This window comes from Microchirus variegatus (assembly GCF_963457635.1).
Source record: "Microchirus variegatus genome assembly, chromosome: 1".
NCBI classification, from domain to species: Eukaryota; Metazoa; Chordata; class Actinopteri; order Pleuronectiformes; family Soleidae; genus Microchirus; species Microchirus variegatus.
This window is the reverse complement of record NC_139802.1, coordinates 17,947,795-17,969,142: the sequence shown is the minus strand read 5'-3', so window position 1 is coordinate 17,969,142 and position 21,348 is coordinate 17,947,795. Positions and strand designations below refer to the sequence as shown.

Sequence of the window (21,348 nt, the reverse complement as noted above, 5' to 3'; positions counted from 1 at the left end):
ATTTAGATGGTATCTCATGTGGTCATTTTGCATCAATTTAAAGGCCCCATATAATGCAAAATCAAGTTTTTAATGATTTAAATCCTTATATTTGGGACTCTGGAGGTCCTATCAGTCGGCAAAGTGTGAAAAAAGATGACGTCACTCATGTTTTTGTGGTTCTCCTCAGTCTAAGGAGATACAGGAGATAAAACACGCAATGTTGACTTCCGCACTCATTGGGATGTCACAATGCGCTAAATTCCTGGAATTGTTGTCTCGCGGAGCTCCGCTTTGTCCGTAAATCAAAAAAAAAGTCCGCGAAAAGTTCTATTCTTGGCTCCACAGTGCAGCACAGAGTTCTACACAAACTTCCAGCCTCACAGGATTTATCTGTCCAGTGGATACATGTTATATATGATGGCAATGTGCCTGCTAGAGCCTGCAAATGATCACTTTTCCAAATGCTAACTGCTGTTAGCTTCAGTAGCCTCTGTGGCTGATGTCATTTACTGTCCCTTAAGTTTTTTTTTTTGTTTTTTTTAAGAGATACTACTAAAATCAATCGTAAATCATTTGTCATTGTTTCAAACAGAATGCTTCAATGAAAATGTAGATTCTTCACTGTTACAAAGGTGCACTCAGTTGTAAAAGTCCATGCTTCTTGGCTCGCTGCTCTATTCACAATCTCCATGAACTTTCTTAAGATTTTTGTTGTTCACAATTGGTGGTGACAAGCACATGTAAACAAAAATCTTACACCGTATATCATAAGAGAAGGGTCGATGGATTCAAGTGCGCTCACAACAAGAGGCAAACGTTTTGTCAAGAGTCTGCTATCGAGATAATGTTTCCCTTTTTTGTTCTTGTTAAATGCCGAAGCGTCCGCGTTTGTATTGCACACTCGCAACACTGTTTTTGATGAATTTCATTGTGTCTCTCACCTCCAGACAGACATATAGATGATGATGAGCAGCAACAATGTCAGTGAGGACACTCCACAGCCCACAATCAGCGTCACGGACGGGAGTTGTGTCTTATCCATGTTCTAGAAAACAAAAAGAAGACAGAGGAAGAATGTTAAAAAAAAAAACTTTATCATGGTCACATTTCCAAAACATCATGACACAGGCAAGGTTCCATCATGTATACAACAATCTTTTGAAGGTTGCAGGGGGAGTTGGAGCCAAAACCCAGTTATGATTGACCACTGAACCACGCTCAATTTAGAGTATCCAATGAACATAAGCCAAATTCCCTGGATTATAGGAGGGAGCAGGAGAACCCAGAGAGAACATGTGGAGAACATAATAATGACACACAGATATAACTTGCTATATAAAAAAAACATCACTAACCATAATAGGAAACACAGCAGCTACTTTACCTGAGCTTCAACTAAGAGCATACAGATGTCAGAATCACCATATTAGCAATATGTTGAGCTCAATGCAGATTTATAACCATCATAACCAGAGTATGTGCTCTAGGTGTGGTCTCTTCACACTGAAATGTGTCCTGGATGTGTCTCATGTGATCATATATGACTGGAACTGAAGAGCCTGACCTTCCTTCATCATAAAAGCAAGAACAAAATTAAATTTCTAACAAATACAGATGTGGTCCACTGTCAACATGTCTGTGTGTCTGTCTGTGAGTGACAGGTAGAGTGCTAGAGAAGAGCTCGGGTGAATTAAAGTTCTCCTTGTGCCGAAAACACGTTTCAATGATTAGAAAAGGGAAATTATACGGTGATCAGTATTAATATTGCAGTGGTGGTGGTGCAAATAAATAACATGCGAGTACTGATTAGTGGGAAACTTCCGCTGACCAGATGAGGAGGCGGTCTCTAATCTATTCTGAGGATGGATTGTGTTCACGTAGCTTGTCAATGTGGACAAAATGTGTCCTCAAACCACCTCCCAATGTGGTTTCTGCGATTAGTTCACATTAGGACACATTTAGGAAGCCTTGGGAGGAATCAGAAAAATGACAATGTCAGGTCTACGTAGCTGCAAACAGTCTCACGTATAGATCTATGTGTGCAGACAATGTCAGGAGCTGTCAGCCAGTGAATGCAAAACAGTGAAACTCCCTGTTGGCCTGATTTGCTGAGGGCTCACCTCATAACTGGGTCATCTGCGGTTCACATGCAGCGGACTTCATTTTCTTTAACATTGTCTCAGTCTCTCTGAAGCTATTCAGTGGACAAATATTAAAAAAAAGCATCCAATCCTACAGGTTACAGCTATAGCCTGATAACACACGTGATTCTAGGTGGAGAAAAGTCATCGAGGCATGATTCTACCTCAAAAGATTTACAAGTGTCTTCACACCGCAGTGAAAAACCTGTGCTCCTCTGCTCTGCTTCATACGTGTTCAACATCTGACCACAGCCAGCACTGATGAGTGTGAACGGATTTATTTAGAGGTGTGATCAGCCGCACCTGAAATCACACCCAGCACCCATGTCATGGTGATCTGTTACTCCTCAGAGTTCACATGTTTGTCCCTGCAACCCAAGTGAGAAGCTACTGAGGGTGAGTCAACAGCTCAGCTGGTACACACTGGACTTCTTGCTCATTATGTGTCATCACTTCATGCTTTTATCATGTGTCCTTCCACCAAAGCCCATATCAAGTGGATGTATTCTTCCGGTTTGCTAGATGAAGCCAAACAGGAAGTCGTGGTATAATCTACCCCTAAAGTTTTCATTACAGTAGCCACTTGTAGCTGTTTGCAAAATGGACTCTGTTTGAACGGGAGTTTATGGGAAAATCTACCCATGTCTTACTTGATTTACAATGTTTATATGATCCCAATCATGAGTTTTCAGTCTTCTCGTTCCCGTTAAGAGGAAGGTGATAAAGCATGGCATTTAAGAGAGGACGTCAGAGTGACTGACGGCTGGTATTGTCCGATATGAGCCGGGTTGCAGATGACTGAACATTTTGTAAAACCTCAACATGACAATAGCCATAACATCACAAATCTCAAACCGTTTTCGTTGGGTGACATCACTACCAGTGGCCAGGTGACTTAGTGGGACTCTGGAGGTCCCACGAAGTAAGAAACGTTGAGTGTTGAGTTATAGCCCCAGGTCGTAAAATGCTAATGCTTTGAAATCAAAGCATTAGCATGTACTACACTGACGCGAAAGAACTGGCTGAGGATGCTGAGATGCATCTCATGAGGGCAAAATGTATGTAAACTGGTAATTTCACCATTCATTATGGTGGATTGATGGTTGGATGGATGGATGTCTACATGAGTTAAAAAAATGGTAGCTGTGACTGGGATGTGCTTGAGATCGATTGCAATCGTTAACAAAATGACTCCATTTACGCACACGCACGCACACACACACACACACACAGACACACAGCATCAATTTTTAAAGTTAGCATTTAGGTAGCTGGAATGTCGACATCGAAATGGCAAGACAGCTTTTTGGACGTCAGCTGCAGAGCAAGGTGACTTCAAGGTGATTTATGAATAAACCGGAATAACTCAAATAAATAGAATCTCACACATGAACACACACACGCGCACACACACCAAACATGCTGAGGTAGTGATGTGTGCCAAGTCAAGGTCAGGAAGAGAGCACACACACGATAGGAGACAGACTTGCTTTCCTGTCCTGACAAGCGATAGCTTAGCACCATCCCAAAGCATCGAGCAGCAGACATTGTCTCGGTTGCCGTGGTAACACGTTATTATGGCCTCAGCAGCTGCAGCAGGGTGCTCGGTGTGTTGTGTAAAGGCTTTGTGGCTCATGTGTGTGCGGCTTGTGATTCTCAGGTCTGCCAATATTAATGTTCGAATAAAAGGCATTCAAGAATTCAAGAGTATGATAATTACTATGATTAGAAGTTGTAGTAGTAGGTTTGCCTTATAATGAACGTAGAGTTTGCGAGAAAACACGAATAACTTTCTCCAGATCTAATGAGAATAGTGTCACTGAAGATGCGATGTAATGTAGAATCAAACCACAATTGGTCACAATAACACGCAAGAGAAGTGAAACAAAAATAATGCACACAACTATCCCCTGTGCAAAAATGTATTGCCTACCTCTCTGATTGGCTGGAGCTGTCGCTGACTCAGCTTTATTGAATTGTGACATTTGAGCAAACCCTGCTATTTGCATCTCTATAGAGTTTTATTGGAGACTGATGATTAAACATAGATTGAGATAGCCGAACTTGTGAGAAACTACTTTTTCAGAATAAGGATGACTATGTGTGCACGTTGCAACGATTCATACGAGCCAGCACAGCACTGTGTCTCTTTCTCTGTCTGTCTTGCTCAAAAAAACACATATTTAGTCCTCGAGTCAAGGATCAGCAAGATTCTAGATTAATGCAAAATGTACGTCGCTGTACAGAGAAATTCTGATTCCACAGAAATACACCTTCACATTTACAAGTTTCTTTTCCAACAAAGACACAGCAACACCTAAATGTCAATCATCTCCTCCATCTTTCCATGAGTTGCTTTTGCAACAGTCAATAAAGAACAGTATATGCCATGTTATCCGACCCTTCTGTTGATCTTCTACACAGCAGAATGAACCTTGACCAGCATCCCTTTCAGTTCACAGACTTCCTGCTTCAGTCTACAGCCCCAAAAAACCCAACATTACCATACACAACCATCCATTCTTAATGTGTTTGGTGTCATATGAAGAGAGTTAGGGTGTGGTGAAGGGATGGGGGAAAAAATAAGCTACACAGTTGGTTTGGGTGAAAGGTTAGTGGACCTAAGGGGGTCCCCCTCCCCCCTCTCCATAGGAGATAATTGGCTGAGTTTATAGCCTTGTCTTGTCTCCAGGTTTGATGTGTGCCAGGGCCAAGTTAATTAAATCTCTCTGATTAATCTGCACTGCAGCAAGTTCCTTCTCTTAAAAGCAAAGGAGGAGAGGGTGGGGGAGAGAAAAAGATTAGGTGGGTAGTGGAATGGAAAGACGTCTGCTGAGATGGACAAATTTTTACTTCCTTCTCAGCCAATGACTGGAAGTCTCATGCAGTGTCCAAACAAGAACACCGCTATCTCGAACGGAGTCACCAGACTGCATTATTACACGTGAGTAGAGGCAACAAACGCTCCGTCTACCACCACAGAGGAGCTGCACAGGATGTCATTTCCTGCAGAAATCTATCACACGAAGCCGCTGCCAATATTAGCAGTAAACAAATATGACAACAATCTACAGTGGAATCAGCTATAAACCAGATGAATAGGCGGTAAAAAGAACTCATCCAAATAGCAATCAAACACAGTGTCATGTATATACAGCATTTATGTCCACAGTTGCAACTCGTTAGCTAATCAGTCAAATAAAGCAATAATAAATGATAGTAAAAAAAATATGAAATATGTGATTGTGCTTTGGGTGTAACTGCTTATTGATAAATTCACTGTGGAAGACGATCTGATATTACAGTGGAAATGAACAGATGAATCATTGACATTAATCACTTTCTTGCTGATTTTTCGATTAAAATATGCCACTTATTAATCAGTAATAACAACAAACAAACATAAATGACTTGGCTAACAAGCGACACCTGCAGATTTGAGATAAACCCATATATGAAGGAGTTATTACAGAAATTCCACATACTTTTATTCATACTTTCTGTAAGTGGGTCAGACTCAAATTGAGAAACAAGGGGCCTGGCTCTGTTAGAAGGTCATAAACACATGTACATTTAGTAGTACATTTCTGTACACTACACCCTAGATAGTTAACGACAACTAGACCCATGTTTATTTAAGACTTCATGCATATTAAGAACTAGGGAAACAGAACATGCGGACTGAGTATATTTCACCCTAATCGACTTCCAGAGATGTAGTGGTACCATGACGTGTGATGATGTGTGGTATAAAAAGGGAGTGCAATTGTTTTGAGTTTGCATTAAACATATGACTTGGAATGGGAGGCAAACTGTGAAGAGTAATGGCTTTGGTGCTGGTAGGAGATTCTCTGGCTTCAGTCCATCAGACTGCCCCCTTTCCAGTCTTTTTCCTAAGCCAGGAGTGTCCACATTTTTTTTCAAAGAGGGGCCAGATTTGACAGTGAAGTGAAGATTCCCAGGGGCCCAATGGTCCCTTCAGACCGTTTTGTGTCACAGTAAAACTGGACCCTGGAACCCAGGACTCTGGTTTCAAATCACAACTCCTTACCAGCTGAGCAAGTGGGGAGGACTTTATGTCCCTTGAGCCAGTCCGTCAGTCCGTCCCTGGCCATAAGTAATACAAAGCTGTGGGCCGTACAAAATCGGACTGTGGACTGACTTATGGACATGCCTGTCCTAAGCTACTACGACATGTACATTTCAAATGACTGTCCCCTGAAGATGACAGTATTGAATTTCCAAACTCCCCCGCTTTATCCTACAACGGAGGGTCGCTGGGTTGCTGTGCCTATCTCAGCTGACATTGGGCGATAGGCGGGGTACACCCTGGACAGTTCGCCAGTCCATCACAAGGTCACACATAGAGACCATTCACTCACACTTTCACACCTACGGTCAATTTAGAGTCACCAATTCACCTAATCCCCATATCGCATGTTTTGGGACTGTGGGAGGAAGCCGGAGAACCCGGAGAAAAACCAAGCACATACGGGGGGGAACAATGCAAACTCCTTGCAGAAAGGCCCTTGTTCTGAAGTTGTTCCAAACAGGGCTTGAACCCAGGAACCTGTGTCTTCTTGCTGCAAAGGCAAGAGTGCTAACCACTACACCAACCGTGAGCAAATGAAACAAACAAAAAGTTTCATAAAATAAATAATGATCACTATAATACAGGTGAAATGACGTGAAATGACATGAAATGACACAGCAGGTCTTTGAATTTGAAGATCAGACAAAACTAGCACTATTGCACTTCACATATCTCCATAAGGGACACTTACTAATGCTATCTTTAAACATATGTGCAACTGTGAAATCCTCACACAACATTAAAAGCGGTACGGTAAGAAGAAGCATTCTCTGTTATCTGCTCTGCCTTCAGCAGACACAGGTGTAGCAGTGACAGCAAACTGAGCTAAGGTTTTTGTGCATGTGTGTGCATGTGCATGTGTGTGTGTGTGTGTGTGTGTGTGTGGGGGGGGGGGGGTCGTTTTGCCTGCTGTGTGTTTTTCTCCTTTTTCCCGTGAAAGCCTGCAGCAAAAGTTGGACTGAGCAAAATGGAGGTGGCAGCAAGGGAGTAAATGTAGTAAGAACGAAAGGACAGAGGGAGAGCTCAAATATAATGCAGTCTCGGAGCATGAAAAATGGCGTGATGAAATGACTGGGGAATGGGGAATAGAGAGATGGGAGGAGGAGAGGAGGGATCGCGGAAGATAGAGGAAAAAGGAGGCTGGGGGTGTTTGTCATGCTGGGGCTGTATGAGGCAGGATGCAGACAGAGCGGTCGAGCTATTTAGAGGCTTCTGTTTGTTGCGGTAGGTGTAATTAGCATGGTAGCCATGGCTGTCTCACAAAATAATGGAATGTGGGGGATGGGATGGCAGCATGAGGAGGAGTGAATTGCCTTTTCATCCATTTCTGGCAAAAGAAGCCATCACAATTTAGCTTCCCTCAGGATGCGTGGATCTGCCAGGCTGCAACAGTGCTGTGAACAGGTGGAGGACGGCGAACTGAGGGGAGCACCGGTGTCGCTTCAGCAGCTATGTTAGCAGCTAAAAAAGTCTGTAGCCTTGGATACGTGCACGACAGTGTTTTGAGCTAAATGCCAATGCTAGCAGCATGCTCACAACCAGTAGACTTACATGACATTAGACACAAAATTGTGCTAGTCTCACTAAAACCGCAGCACTCTCGAACGGCATGTTCTCTCCGGGTTCTCTGGTTTCCTCCCACAGTCCAAAAACATGGGGATTAGACAAATTGGACATTCACCATTGACCATAAATGTGAGTTTGAGAGTCAAGTACCCCACCTTTTGCCCCATGACAGCTGGGATTGCCACCACCCTCATGTGGAAGATAAAAGTGGATGGATGGATGGGCCTAACACACCTAAATAATTTGATTGGGAATTGAACTACTCCTGCAGACAGTCAGACCAGAGTTGGACTCAAGCTGGCCTGGGCACTTTGCACATACATCACAGTTCCCATACTGGGCTAATACTTAGGAAGATAAATAGAGGTAGAAGCTGGAAAACACAAGACTAAGGCAACAGGGACAAAAACATGGTGAAAGTCAATAAAATCAACATTTTCAACCTGCAGATGGACAACCAAAGTCACCAAGAGTCATCCTTACAGTTAGCCGAGCCGAGATTTATGACAATTCATCCAAGAGCAGTCCAGTCATGTCTCTAAAAAGAGAAATGTCACTTAACATTAAGAGAAGAAAAGTAGGATTCATCCCATGAGGACCATGGATGTCAAAATGACCAACACTGCCATCCCTTGAGCCATGCCTCTAAAAATGTAGCTGCTAGGACAAAAGGTAGAGTATATGAAGGACAGTGAAACATGCCCTTAATGTATGGAGTGTTTTGCTTCACGTTTGCAGGGTTGTTGCAATAAGCAAGGCAACACATCCCCGTGCATCGATGTGTTAGTTTCAATATTCATTTCCCATATTTTCTCAAATAATGTGATGATTATGTGAAATGTCAACAATCCAAAACATATGCTATGCTAAATGTGCTCTACACTGACAATATTTGCTGTGTTCTGTCGCTGATGTTGGTGAAGCTGCTGTGACACACTGGCCAGGCCCTGCTGAGGTAACTGGGCTGAGCATCACGTCTGGAATGGAGCAGAGCTATCATGTTTCCATTTTTGATTCATCTGTCCGATTAATAAATAATTCAACACTATGCTACAGCCACAGTAACAGTCGTAGTTTAAAAACACCAGACACCACTTTAGGGAGATCTTAAAGCAGCAACCTGACTGAGCAAACTACTGTCCTGGTTTTTGAGTTCCCCAATAATTTGTGAATTGACTGTTAAATGAAAACCCCCGTTATTGTGTCTGTGCATGATGCATGAAGCTGAAGAGAAATAACATGGTGAACCATGAAACACCAGCCAATTGCCACGACATCTGAACCAGAACCAGACCAAAGGTAAAGACCTAGACCTCAAACAGAGACGTGAAAACAGTTATTTGTGGTTTCTATAATAATACAGGGGTGTGATTGGCAAAGGACAAAAAAAAGGAAAATATACGGTGCACCTATCATGAGGCGGCGGCATTGTATTTTTTTCAAAAATTAAAATAGTGCAGTAGCCTACATGGAAAAGAGTTAAACCACGTTTAAAATAAATGTAAATGCTCTTTCACTACTCACAGAGACTATCATCTTGGTAGAGATGGCCTCAGTGCCACAATTTCCATCTTGAAGTGAAAGTGTTGTCAAAGCAACAATGCTAGAGATATACTGTTTAGTTTTAGAATCAATCTGTCAATTATTTTCTAGATTAATAAAATATTTTTTTGTCCCATAAATATAGTAAAAATGTTGATTAGTGTTTATCAAACCTGGAACCTAGTTTTAATTATTTTTTTCATCAAATCGAGCAAAGAAACATGACAATATTCACATTTAAGAAAAATCACAAAGCTTGTATTACTTGCTGAAAAAAAACAAAAAAAAAAAACTCTCAAAAATCTATTAATTCATCGTTGCAGCCCTACTGGTTACCTAAATGTTTCACCGATATTACATGATAACAAAAAAATCATACAAAAATATATTTCGAATATATACTGCTGGGCGGCGTTAACGTTAACGCATGACACGTTTCCATGACGACTGACCGGAAAAAGACGCATGTGACGTCATGTTTACGTGACTCCCGATTGTTAAAATGAGTGTCTAAAGTAACGCTAAACTTTAAAAACAGAGGCACACACGCGCAGTACACGGGTACGCTGGTTATTTGTGGCGCTGCTCTTTTCGTTTAATAAACACACTGCTGCAGTTCCACTGTAGGCGCGCTGAACGACACAAGGAGCTAATGCAGCTAACGGAGCTAACTGGGAAACGTTGCCTGGACTCAAGTGCCGCCACTAAAAACTCATTTTAATAATCAAGAGTCACGGTTTCCGGTCAGTCGTCATGGAAACGCATCATGTGTTATAATGCCGTTAACGTACCCAGCATTAATAATATACATTTTAAATCATATGACAGCCCCGGACCGGCACAAAAACACGCAGTTTACCCCCCCCCCCAAAAAAAAGAAAAACTCTGTGGATCTGCATGATTCACATGAGGCTCATTTTCAGGCCGAAAAAAAACGGAAAAATCACACCCCTGATAAAATAATATATGATAATTCCAGCAGAGAAACTCACGCCAATTCCTTACACTGATATTTTTACAAACCTTAGCTTTTGTGCTTCGTCGTGCTAAGCATTATTTACACAAATCCAAAATGAATTTGCTCAAAAGAGAAAGGGAAGGTTCAGTACACCAGTGGATTAGTGATTGCAGGAAACTGTGAGACGTGTGCATGCAGAGTGTGAATGTGCAGAGACACAGACACAGACTTGCTAGCTCGACTGTATACACTTGGGCCAATCGGCTGAGTGCGACCATGTGGCTGAGGCCCTTCCAGCTCCTGCCATGGATGACCTGCACAGACACTCAGGAAGGTCATCACAGTCACAGACCGACGCTCTGTCAGACATCTAATTAACCAATGAACTCCTATTTCGGCGCCGAGAGCACAAAGCACGAATGCAACACAACATGGCAGCCGTTCGACACGACGACTGCTGGTGCTGAAGCCATTAAAAACGGCACGATTACGGAAAAAGCACAGCTCATCGTGAGCAAACAGAATCACGAGGCTCTACTCACAGTTAAGGCATTTCATCAACAGCATCCCCTGGCACAGCCTTCCTTCTAGGCCACGCAGGCAGCAGGAAGAACAGCCCACTGCTTCCTATGTCTTTAAGAAAACCTCGGTGCCCATGCTGTTACCAGGGCAACTGGTGAACAAATTGCTTCCAAGGCAATTTCCAGTCTAATAACTAATCGCTCTGAATGAAAATTCCCCACAAAGACACTGCCCTTTTCCTGGAGAAACTGGGGCAACCTTGAGTCACTGGGGTTCTTCTGTGATTAATGTATATAGAAAGAAATTATCATGCACCCACAGACACACACACACATGCACTGTTGGCTTGCTGTGTCCACTTGCGGCCACAACGCATAAAGGAAGTGTGTCCTGTACTCGGATGTGGCACCGAGCCGCCATCAAAACGTGGCGTTCTTTCCCTCTTTCTGTACTGAATCGCCATTCACCATGTTCTCTGTGGGGGCCTGGTTGCCATGGAGACGCGGGTGACAGTCTAATATGTTAAAATATGCTAATGTGAGCATTAATTGTTGGGTGTTCACAGTGAAATTACGAGAAAGGGGGGAGCTTGGGGATGGGGGGGGGGTTGCATGCAGGTGACCATGATCTTGATTTTTTTTTACAGCATCATCTTTAAATCCCACTCACAATGGCTTGTGTGAGGCTTCACGCACAGGTTAGCAGAGCAGCGATGTGCTGTCCTCCCCTGAGTGCATTGCTGAACATAGATGTATATATATAGATAGAGAATATACAGTATGGAACGTGTAATAAGTCTTTAAATCCCATAATAGCCTTTGTCATCATGGTTTTGGCATGTGGAGACAGAAAGAGGAAGAGGGGGAGGAGGAGAGGGGGAGGATCTGTTGATATGTAATGACAATGACGCCCTATGGTGGAAAAAAAGAAACAGCTGATGCATTCACGGAGAAAAAAAGAGCCTAACCAAAAAAAAAAAGAAAAAAGAAACACCCACAGCGTCTCGGATACCTTTAACACCAAGTGAAGGGAGGTTTAGTCGCACTTACCATTTCGAGATTTAGCCGTGCTAAAATGGCGAAGGTGGACAGTCTGTCACACACGCATTTGGTTCTGAATGAGTCGACCAGCACGGTTTTGCAGCCCCTGGCAGACCAGGATCCCAGCAGAGAGGAGCTGCACAGGAGGAGACACACACACACACACACGCGCACGCACACACACACACACACACACGGAGAGAGAGAGACAGACAGACACACGCACGCACGCACGCACACCCAGAGAGAGAAAAGAAGCAATGCGGTGAATAAAGAGACAGTTCCCGGCAACAGAAATGAGAAAGCGGGTTCAAATCCCACCGCGTGACACCGGCTATTTCATCCACTTCACATCTCCGCCGGGTGCAGGCGAAAGCGCACGGAGCGAAGTGAACGCGCGGTGCCGAGGAGGACGAGGCGGCGGCGAGCAGCTACTACCACTGCTGCTGCTGCTGCTGCTGCCGCTGCTGCAGGTCCCTGCCTGGACACACTATATACCAACATTATAGATCACCCCCACTGTATACTATGTATTATTATAATAATATTAATGGTAATAATTATAATAATAATAAGTGTTATTATTATTGTTATTATTATAATAATACCGAACACCTTAATGTTTACCATTAATTTAACGTAAATAGTTGTGCCATTGTGCAGTTTTCTTTGAACATACTTAAAAAAACGCCTTAATTATAATTATTATTTTTATTTTATTTAAATAAATTTTTATAATATATTAAATCACCCGTCTTAATAATGACGATACAGTACACATTATAGGACTTACTTCCAAACAACACCAGACAGAATTAAAAAAAAAAAAAAGAAGAAGAAGAAAAGGGGCAGACTAGTTTCACTTTCCATATCAGAAAGAGCTGTAGAGTTATGAAGAGCAGCAACCACAACATCTACTACTCAGATGAACTGTGAAACCTCTACGTTTATTTACCCATAAAGGACAGAACATGGTAAACTGGACCAAAGCCAATCAGTGTTTCTGCTTTCCTTTAACTGCTATGATGTTTCAAAATGTCTGCTGGAAGAAAAAGAAGCTCTTTCAAAGACGATGATGGGAGAACCTCCTCAAGCTGTTGGAGAAAATCTGTCTGCTCAACACGTTTATGTGATATGTGTTCTAATACTGTGGAGACTCATTACTGGCCAAAGTCTACACGTACAGTACATACAAAGTCATAACTACAAGGCTGTATGATTATTGTTTTATCATTGTTTAAATAGGACATGTCAAAGGCAATGAAACTTTTAACACCATATAAATATTTAAGAAGCAAAATGTTGCACATTAGAAGATGAAATCGAGGTCTTTAACTCAACTATGGTGAAAGCTAAAGAGAAGAAGTGAGTGTTTCTGTGGTGTGGATGGTTCAGCTATGCACAGACACTGTTCCATAAAGACAGGGGTGTTTCAAGGCATTTTGGGGGCTCATGGCAGGGGGGAACTCGTGGGTCATGCCATGACCACGGAGCCTTGTAAGGTTGTTTCTGAGCATAGTGCAGTCTCCTGTAGTTGATAATAGAACATAACCATTCCATGTACCTCCTCTCGACTTGGGAGCACCGGGGGAATTGCCCACTTTCCCTGCTCAGTAGCAACACTCTTTCCCCATAGACGTGCCACCTCCATGTACGAGTGCGTGTAAATATTGTCCGACAAGGCTCTAATTTCCTGCTAAAGCCCTCTCACACAGAGCTGTTGTATCAAACGCCTGGCTCTTTCCCGCATATCGCGCACTAACACTCACAGACACAGCCCCAAAAATCCTTGGAACGCATGTATCTGGCATGTAACATATGATCATGTGTTTTGACCCTTCTGCTTTACTGTGTACATAGAAAACCCTGCAGTCCATTCAGGATGTAAAGATGGTGCATCTAAGCCGCATAGGACATTGTTCCTGTCGTGTTTGCTAATTTTACATCGCTGGCAGACTGCGAAACTCCATTTGACTCAGCAACTGACACAAGCTGGACCATACATTAGTCTGACTCGGTGCACAGAGAAATTAAGCAAATAAGTCAAAGTGATGAAAAAGCAGAATCACGGGTGGTTATGAATTAAACGACAGGCAGCAGCAGAGCGCTCCTTGCACAAGTTTTCATCAACTTGACTTGACCTGAATTTACATGGACTTGATTGAGCAGTGTGCAGTTGTTTGACTCAAAATTGCCATCTGGCCATGGAATCCACATTAATTTGTCAGGCACTGACAATAGCAGGCACTTGAGACGTCAATCACGCTGCTTTTTGAAAGACGCTCTGGGAAATCTATAGACTTGAACACAGGCCTCACATAAATAAAGGGAAGAGCAAGGAGCCAATTATTTATGTAAATGTTGATGTATGGGTCCGAGTTACAGAATGTTTTCTCGTTTTAACTTCAGCAATATACAAATCGGGGGAACTCGTTTCAGACAAACTGTGAACAGATTCCGCATTGATAAGATCGCAATCTTTTTGCGATGATAATAGTTTCTTGCTGCTGTTTGTTTATCATTTCCTCATTCTGTCTCATTCAGACTTTCTATTTGTTCTATTCAGGAATTCAGGAATGAGACTGTCATTATGTTGCTATGGAAACGGGGGGGAAATTAGTGTTGTCGTACGTGCACTCACTGATGAAGTGCTCACACAGATCAACAACAGATAAGGCAAGAAAGTAAGTGTGGGAGTTGTGTGTGTTACTGGAGTCAATCTGTTGCTTGCACTTTACTATAAATATAGTTTGATGTAATTAAACACGCAATTAAACACATGCATAAACCACAGTTGATTTGTTTACCTGAGACAGTACGTATACCTAATTGTGTCATCGACACCAGGGATTGGGAATCCTTGTCTACGTTGGAACTGGAGGACTCATTACTAGGCCACGTTTGAGGATCCTCTGAAATGGGACAAACTAATCATGTTGCTGTGACACTTCAATCTAAGCCTGCAAAGGATTCCAGGTTTCATGAACCTGCATAGGGACACCGCAGTTACAGTTCTGTTCTTTTGGCATCAAATTATATTGTACATCACCATCACAAATCCAGTTAGCCCCCAAGGTCCAGTAGACACAGGTGTGTCTCTTCTTCTTCCCAGTACCACTGTAGTCACTCTATTGCACTGATAATCAATGTCAACCATAACACCAAGAAGAGTATCTTACAGCAGGGGGTTAAAGCATTTCTCTGCAATATTTATGTTCACAGTCTTTGTTTCTAATGGTATCAAAAGGCTAAAAATAGCAATTATTACGGCATCATTACTGCAACATTATTAAGACACTTTTAGAAATGACTGTAGATTAATGAGTCCGTGCCACTCCGCCATAGGTGGCTCCTTAGAATGAGAAAGCCACATTAAAGGAGACAAAACTGAAAGTGTTAGCCCCAGGAGGTGCCTTGGTGTTGACACTTTAGCACATCACCTTTAGCACAAATCCAATATATTAAAAGCTGCTGCGGTTTCTCTGTGCGGCTGACGTGATTAGGCCTCTCCGTGAGCCACACACTGGCCTGCAGACAGACTAACTGGATAATTTAGGTGCTGGTGTAGCAGCGCCGCATGGAAGAATGTCCCTTGCCAACAAACAGGCCACATGGATGAAAAGGGAGTGTGTCAGCACAGATGAAACATACAACAGGGTCTCGTAAAAATGACGATACAAATGCTTTAACTTAACAACTTAATTTTTTGATAAAAAAAAAAAAGAAATTACATTCTCCCATCCTTCTTTTTTTTTTGTTTAAATAATGAGTCTGTCAAGTCTTGATTAAAATCTGATTGCTTTTCTCTTCTCAGATCACGTCATGGGAAGTTACTTTTCTAACTTCTCAATGATTACGAGTCTGCTCTTCCTCCTCTCGTCTCGTCTGCACCTCGCTCACTGCCTCAGTTTATTTTTTTAAAACGCTCGTTGGAAATCACTGATTTGACAAGGCTGAGTGGAATCGTGCCATGATTTACTACACACGCCACGACTAGAGAAACTACGCCGGTTTAAATCCAAACAGGCTGTCACCACGTGGCAACCATCAATTATTTATTGATTATAGATTCGGGTCCAGATAGGACAGTGTCTGGAACCTGATCCAGACCATGAACCACCTATTAGTGGCCTCTGCTATAGAGCATTTTAGCATCATTCAGCTCATTGGTTTGGTTTTCTCATTTGCAGCCTCACTGATTTCACCCACTACACAAATACACCTCCAAATGAAAGATAAAGGTGGTTATGATTAAGGCTTTACTTTTTTCCCCATGACTTTCTGAACATTCTATTGTAGAGTTAACACTTTCAGGGGTATTCATTCACAAAGAGCGGTTTAATTCACTGGCATATGAGCAAGAATGGATTAGCATGCTCTGAATATAATCACCGGGGATTTGAGTGCAGCCTGTTCCCTGCAATGCAGCCTCTGTCTGCTCATATGCACTTGTAAACAAACATGACCTCTGCTCAGTGACCTTCACCCTCTCTCCTATAACTACATTGCAATAAATGACGACAAGACCACAGCGGCTCGCTCCAACACTTTCTGATTAACCCCTGAAGGTCAAATTGAAGATCCAAAGCGAGACAGGTAAGTAGCCGGAGTCTGATAAAAATAACTTTTTTACCTCGTAGTGACCTAGAGAAGATTCCTGCAAGGTCTCCTCTCCTGCACCTGCACAAGTCAACGCTGCTTTAATTTATGTAAACATGGAATATCTAAATCCGTGATCAGGTGTGTTAACGTGAAGAGGCACTGACCAGGAACATCTGTAGCCCACGTATGGCAAGGGACCTACATTTGCATGTTGTTCGCCATCTGTCTCCCCCCATTTCCTGTCAAGTCTCTAATAACAGTATCTAATCCCTCTAAAATGATTATGAAAAGTCCGGATAATGAACTACCACATAGACTAATTGCATTTCTTGTAGTGTGTTTTTGACTTATCAGATTCTCTGAGCGAGACAAAAGCGCATGCACGCCAAATCACATCGAGTGCATGTATTTATAGTACATCAGTTAAGAGAGACTGCAAACAAAAACTAAGCAATAACGTCAGAGTGAGCGAGAGTGAAGTGGCTGATGGTCATGTTATTGATTTCGGGAGATTGAAGCATAGGCCAATGAACGCTCAGACTGCTTCACAGCTCTTATCTGCACGACAAGGACGCCTCCTCTGATAACAATTTCTCTCTCAAATATTAACTCATTAATCACAGCTGCTGTCCAAGATGGATTTTAATTTTGCATAGAGCATGTCTCCCCCGCAGCCCCAACCCCCCCCCCGGACTTTAACATGCCAAATTAGATTCTTTGTCCTTGTTTTGCCTCGGTCATCGTCTCTCCCACAGTGTCACATGTCAGTGGACAGTGGTGATGTCTGAGAGGTGACCGAGGTCAGCATACACACCAGACTGCATTTCTGCAAAACCACAGAAACATGTAAGACGTGTTACTTTTATGTGAGAACAAAAGCTAGTCGCCTTTATCCGAACTCGTGAAGATGCAATGACTCTGCATGACTGAGAACCTTCACGGATGTTTTCGAGGAATTAGATATAAGTGAGAATTCGCTAATGGTTTAATCCGTGTCGTGTCATAATATCATTATCAATCTCATGTCTCAATAAGATGTCTGCCACCCTGAGTCTGCTGGTAAATGGAATATTGAATTTAATGTGGGTTGTGATGAGATAACAATGTTGAGACAATTATGTTGATGTAGTTTGTCTCATGGAGAGGATTTAGCAGCCCTAGCCCTAACCAGGTTTATATGCCTAAACAAAGGGTTACTCATTGTACCTAAACCCAACCACAACAATTCACATGTAATTCAAAGTGTCTACCACTTTATCCTCACATGAGGGTCGCGAGGCTGCTAAGGCCAATCCCAGCTGACATAAGACAAAAGTCAGTCTACACCCTGGACAGGTCGCCAGTCCAAAATCGTCATCATCACCCTCATCATAAACATGAGCTCACATGTCTGGTTTACAGAAACATGCCACTGGTTTTAACATGTGTTTTATTAACACGTTAAACCAGGGTTCTTCAATCCTGGTCCTGGAGACCCACTGCCCTCCATGTTTTAGAGGTTTCCTTTCTTAAACACAGCTGATTATTCAAATTATCAGGCTTCTGCAGAGCTTGTTGATGAGCTGAACATCAACAAGCATGTGTGTTGGAGGAAGGAAACTTCTAAAACATGCAGGGCAATGGGTCCCCAGGACCAGGATTGAAGAACCATACGTTAAACCTTTCATTCAAGGTCCAGTATGTAAAACTTCGCACTTCACACAGATACTGTAGATAAATTGCTAGATTCAAATCCAATGATACCAGAACTTCGGTAGCATTGCACAAACACATCTAAGCTGTTGGAGTGTGAAACCGCAATGAGTGAGTGCGAACTACAACAAAGTCCATCAGTGCATCATGAGCCGTGTCCTACTCATCACTTGCCGGCTGCCCAGAATTTGTTTTCATTATTGTTCTCAGCCACTCATGATTCATAATCTCTTTGCCGACTATTACGGCTCTTTTGTTTTCTTGTTTTCATTAGTGTTGACCTTCAGTGGATGAAACCCAATACTTTTCGAGGCTGAACATAGAAATGAGAGATTAATTACAGGGGCTCATTTAAGCTGCCTTTATCAAAAGCAATACGTCCGTTCCAAACAATGCAACTGTCACTGCCCACATACTCCTATCAGACCTTTACATAGATATTTTAGCTAAGCATAGGATGCATAGTTTATGACAACAACAAACATGATAATGGCAGAGAAGGACGCAATAATGTCCCTTTTCAGAATGACGTAAAAGCCGCTGTACTGTCATTATTTTCTTAGGCTCTCAAAAAGTTGTTATTAATCATAATCATCTGATCATCTGAACTTTCAGCTGCACTGCCCCCCTTTGATCTCCAGTGGTACTGCTCTGTTTCATCTGTATATCTTTAAAGGGGACATATTATGCAAAATCAACTTTTTAATCATTTAAATCCTTACATTTGGGACTCTGGAGGACCTATCAGTCGGCAAAGTGTTACAAAAGATGACGCACTCATGTTTTTGTGGTCCTTCTCAGTCTAAGTACAGGGGATAAAACGTGATGTTGACTTCCACGCTCATTGGGACATCACAATGCGCTAAATTCCTGGAATTGTTGTCTCCCAGAGCTCGGCTTTGCCCGTAAAAAGCGTGAGAGTGTTGACGAGGGCAACGGAATCCAAAAAACGGACTCCGCGAAAAGTTCTATTTTTGGCTCCACAGTGCAGCACAGAGTCCTACACAAACTTTTAGATTTATCTGTCCAGCGGATACATGTTATATATGACGGCAATGTGCCTGCTAGAGCCTGCAAATGATCACTTTTCCAAATGCTAACTGCTGTTAGCTTCCAGCACCCTCTGTGGCTGATGTCATTTCCTGTCCCTTGAGTTTATTTTTTTTAAAGAGATAGGCTTGACTAAACAGAGCGTTCTGAACAAGGCTGTTTTGGCAGGGTGATTGAACTGCCGTGGTGCTTCAGCCTTAAGGTATTTTGACCAAAGCATGTCACAGACATGTTCATTAGGACACCAGGGAACTAGGTTAACTTGGAGACATAGGGTATAATATGACTCCTTAAGCTTTCTGAAGACATACAAGTGTAAATAAATGCACGGCACAAGTTAAAGCCTTTGTGCGTTTGCATTGATGAGTCTCAAGGGTGTGTCTGATGAATGAAGGCCTGATTGTCTCTGACGTGGATTAAATAAAACCTCTATTCAAGAGTTTATGGTAGTTTTGGATGACACAGTACAGCCCAAGCGGCAATTGCGATTGTCTCAGCTATAATGTTAAAGCCGTTTGTAATGTTTTATTGTTAGAGAACGCTGCCGTCTTAACATCTGCTGAATTATTCTATATTTACTCCAGTTTTTTTATTTATTTCCAATTTATTTCTCCATGTTTCACTTGTTGTTGTTGCGACAGGTCAATATGTGCCATAACCAACTTCAGTTCGTCTGAGTCTACGAATGTTCCTCTCTCTGTCTCAGTAACACAAGTGTATGCATCCATCTAAATGCAAATCCGTGTCTGCATTGCAATAAGGCAGCAAAATGCGCTCCTCTTTCTCTTTCCCCCTCACTTCCTGGTCATGCTCTAACTGCTCACACTATTTTCTTGTGTTAAACAAATGGGGGCACTTAAGAACAATGAGCATACAAGAAGTGCTTTGTATGAGGCAGCAGAAGATGTTTATATACTTCAGTCTTTCTTTAGCCCGCCCGCTCACTGCTCTCTCTTTCTCTACTTCAAACTACTCCCCGTACACATTGATGCGCGTGCGTGCGCCGTGGAAGGAGGAAAAGCTGTGAGCGACACTTTTAATTTTCCACACGCTGCATCAGTGTCGTATCAATGATAGCGCGGGGTTAGCATCGTCCCAGACAAGAGCTGCCAAGCTGTCCAACATACTCCACAGTGCATTGACTGTGTCAAGATTAAAAACACTGCAGCGAGGCAGGGAACTTTCAGTGGGAACATGGCGTCTCTAAAACACCCACTTGTGAGTTGTAGGGAATTCCCACAAGTGTAGACTACAAATGGCCTTCCCAGTGTTCATGATGTTGATACTGGAGTAAACAATAATTAGGACCACGCGATGTCAGCCAAGCTTGTTGCATTGGTGTATAGTTTGACAGGTCTGTCATGGCTGTGGGTGGAATTGATTTAATGCGATAAAAAGAAGCCCTTAAAATGTTCATAAAACATCTGAATATTCATAATAAACACATGACAAAAGAAAATGTGTGAGTTCCATCCACCATTGTCATTTACATCAAGATAAACACTCATTGGTACTAATTCTCCTGCTGGATGCTCAGAAATTCTCTCAAAATTTTTTTTAAACAGTAGTCATTTTTCCCAAATACATTTAGGTGGAAATTAATCTATTTCTTCGAGCTTTGGCAGTAGATAGTGGACTCTCCCAGCTACTATCCCTGGGATAGTGGAACTGTTAGTTACTGTTAATACTTCAGGAGCCTGAAAAAGGTGCAGTTGGAAAGATTTTGTCCTCCATGTCATCTCAGGAGCAGGACTGTTCCCAGCAAATCTCATCTGGCAATCTGCCCAGTTAAAAGTGATATTACATGTGTACAAGTGGATCCTTTGGTTGGATATAGTAATGTGAATAGAAAAATGGGATTGGTCTTAAAAATCCGAACAGTGGTTTCTCACAATACCTCAGTTCCGACCAAAGTTTTTAACTAACGCATTGATGGCTGGATTAGTAATATAGCTTAATATGAGCGTCTGACAGCAGCTAAGTATGTAATAAAGTTTAATTTACACTGATATAGATCTGTGGTTGTCAAAGTTTTTATACCACCTGAGAAAATATTGAGCTCTGCAGAGTAACACCATTATCACCAAAGTTAACAAACCCTGGTACAAACTGTACAACAGCATTTCAGCTTTTCCTCCAAGTACCACCAGAGCGTACTTG

General features: G+C 42.3%; 1 protein-coding gene across 1 annotated transcript in view; it reads right to left on the bottom strand.

Annotated features, from left to right (window-relative positions):
- Nucleotides 1-21,348, bottom strand: part of adgrb1a (adhesion G protein-coupled receptor B1a) — a gene marked incomplete at both ends in the record, with an annotated part of 90,596 nt that overhangs the window by 23,621 nt on the left and 45,627 nt on the right. Inside the window, 2 exons of the mRNA XM_083891155.1 lie at nt 924-1,027; nt 11,854-11,980. Of these exons, the coding sequence (XP_083747281.1) occupies nt 924-1,027; nt 11,854-11,980 (231 nt within the window). The remainder of the gene's footprint in view (nt 1-923; nt 1,028-11,853; nt 11,981-21,348) is intronic.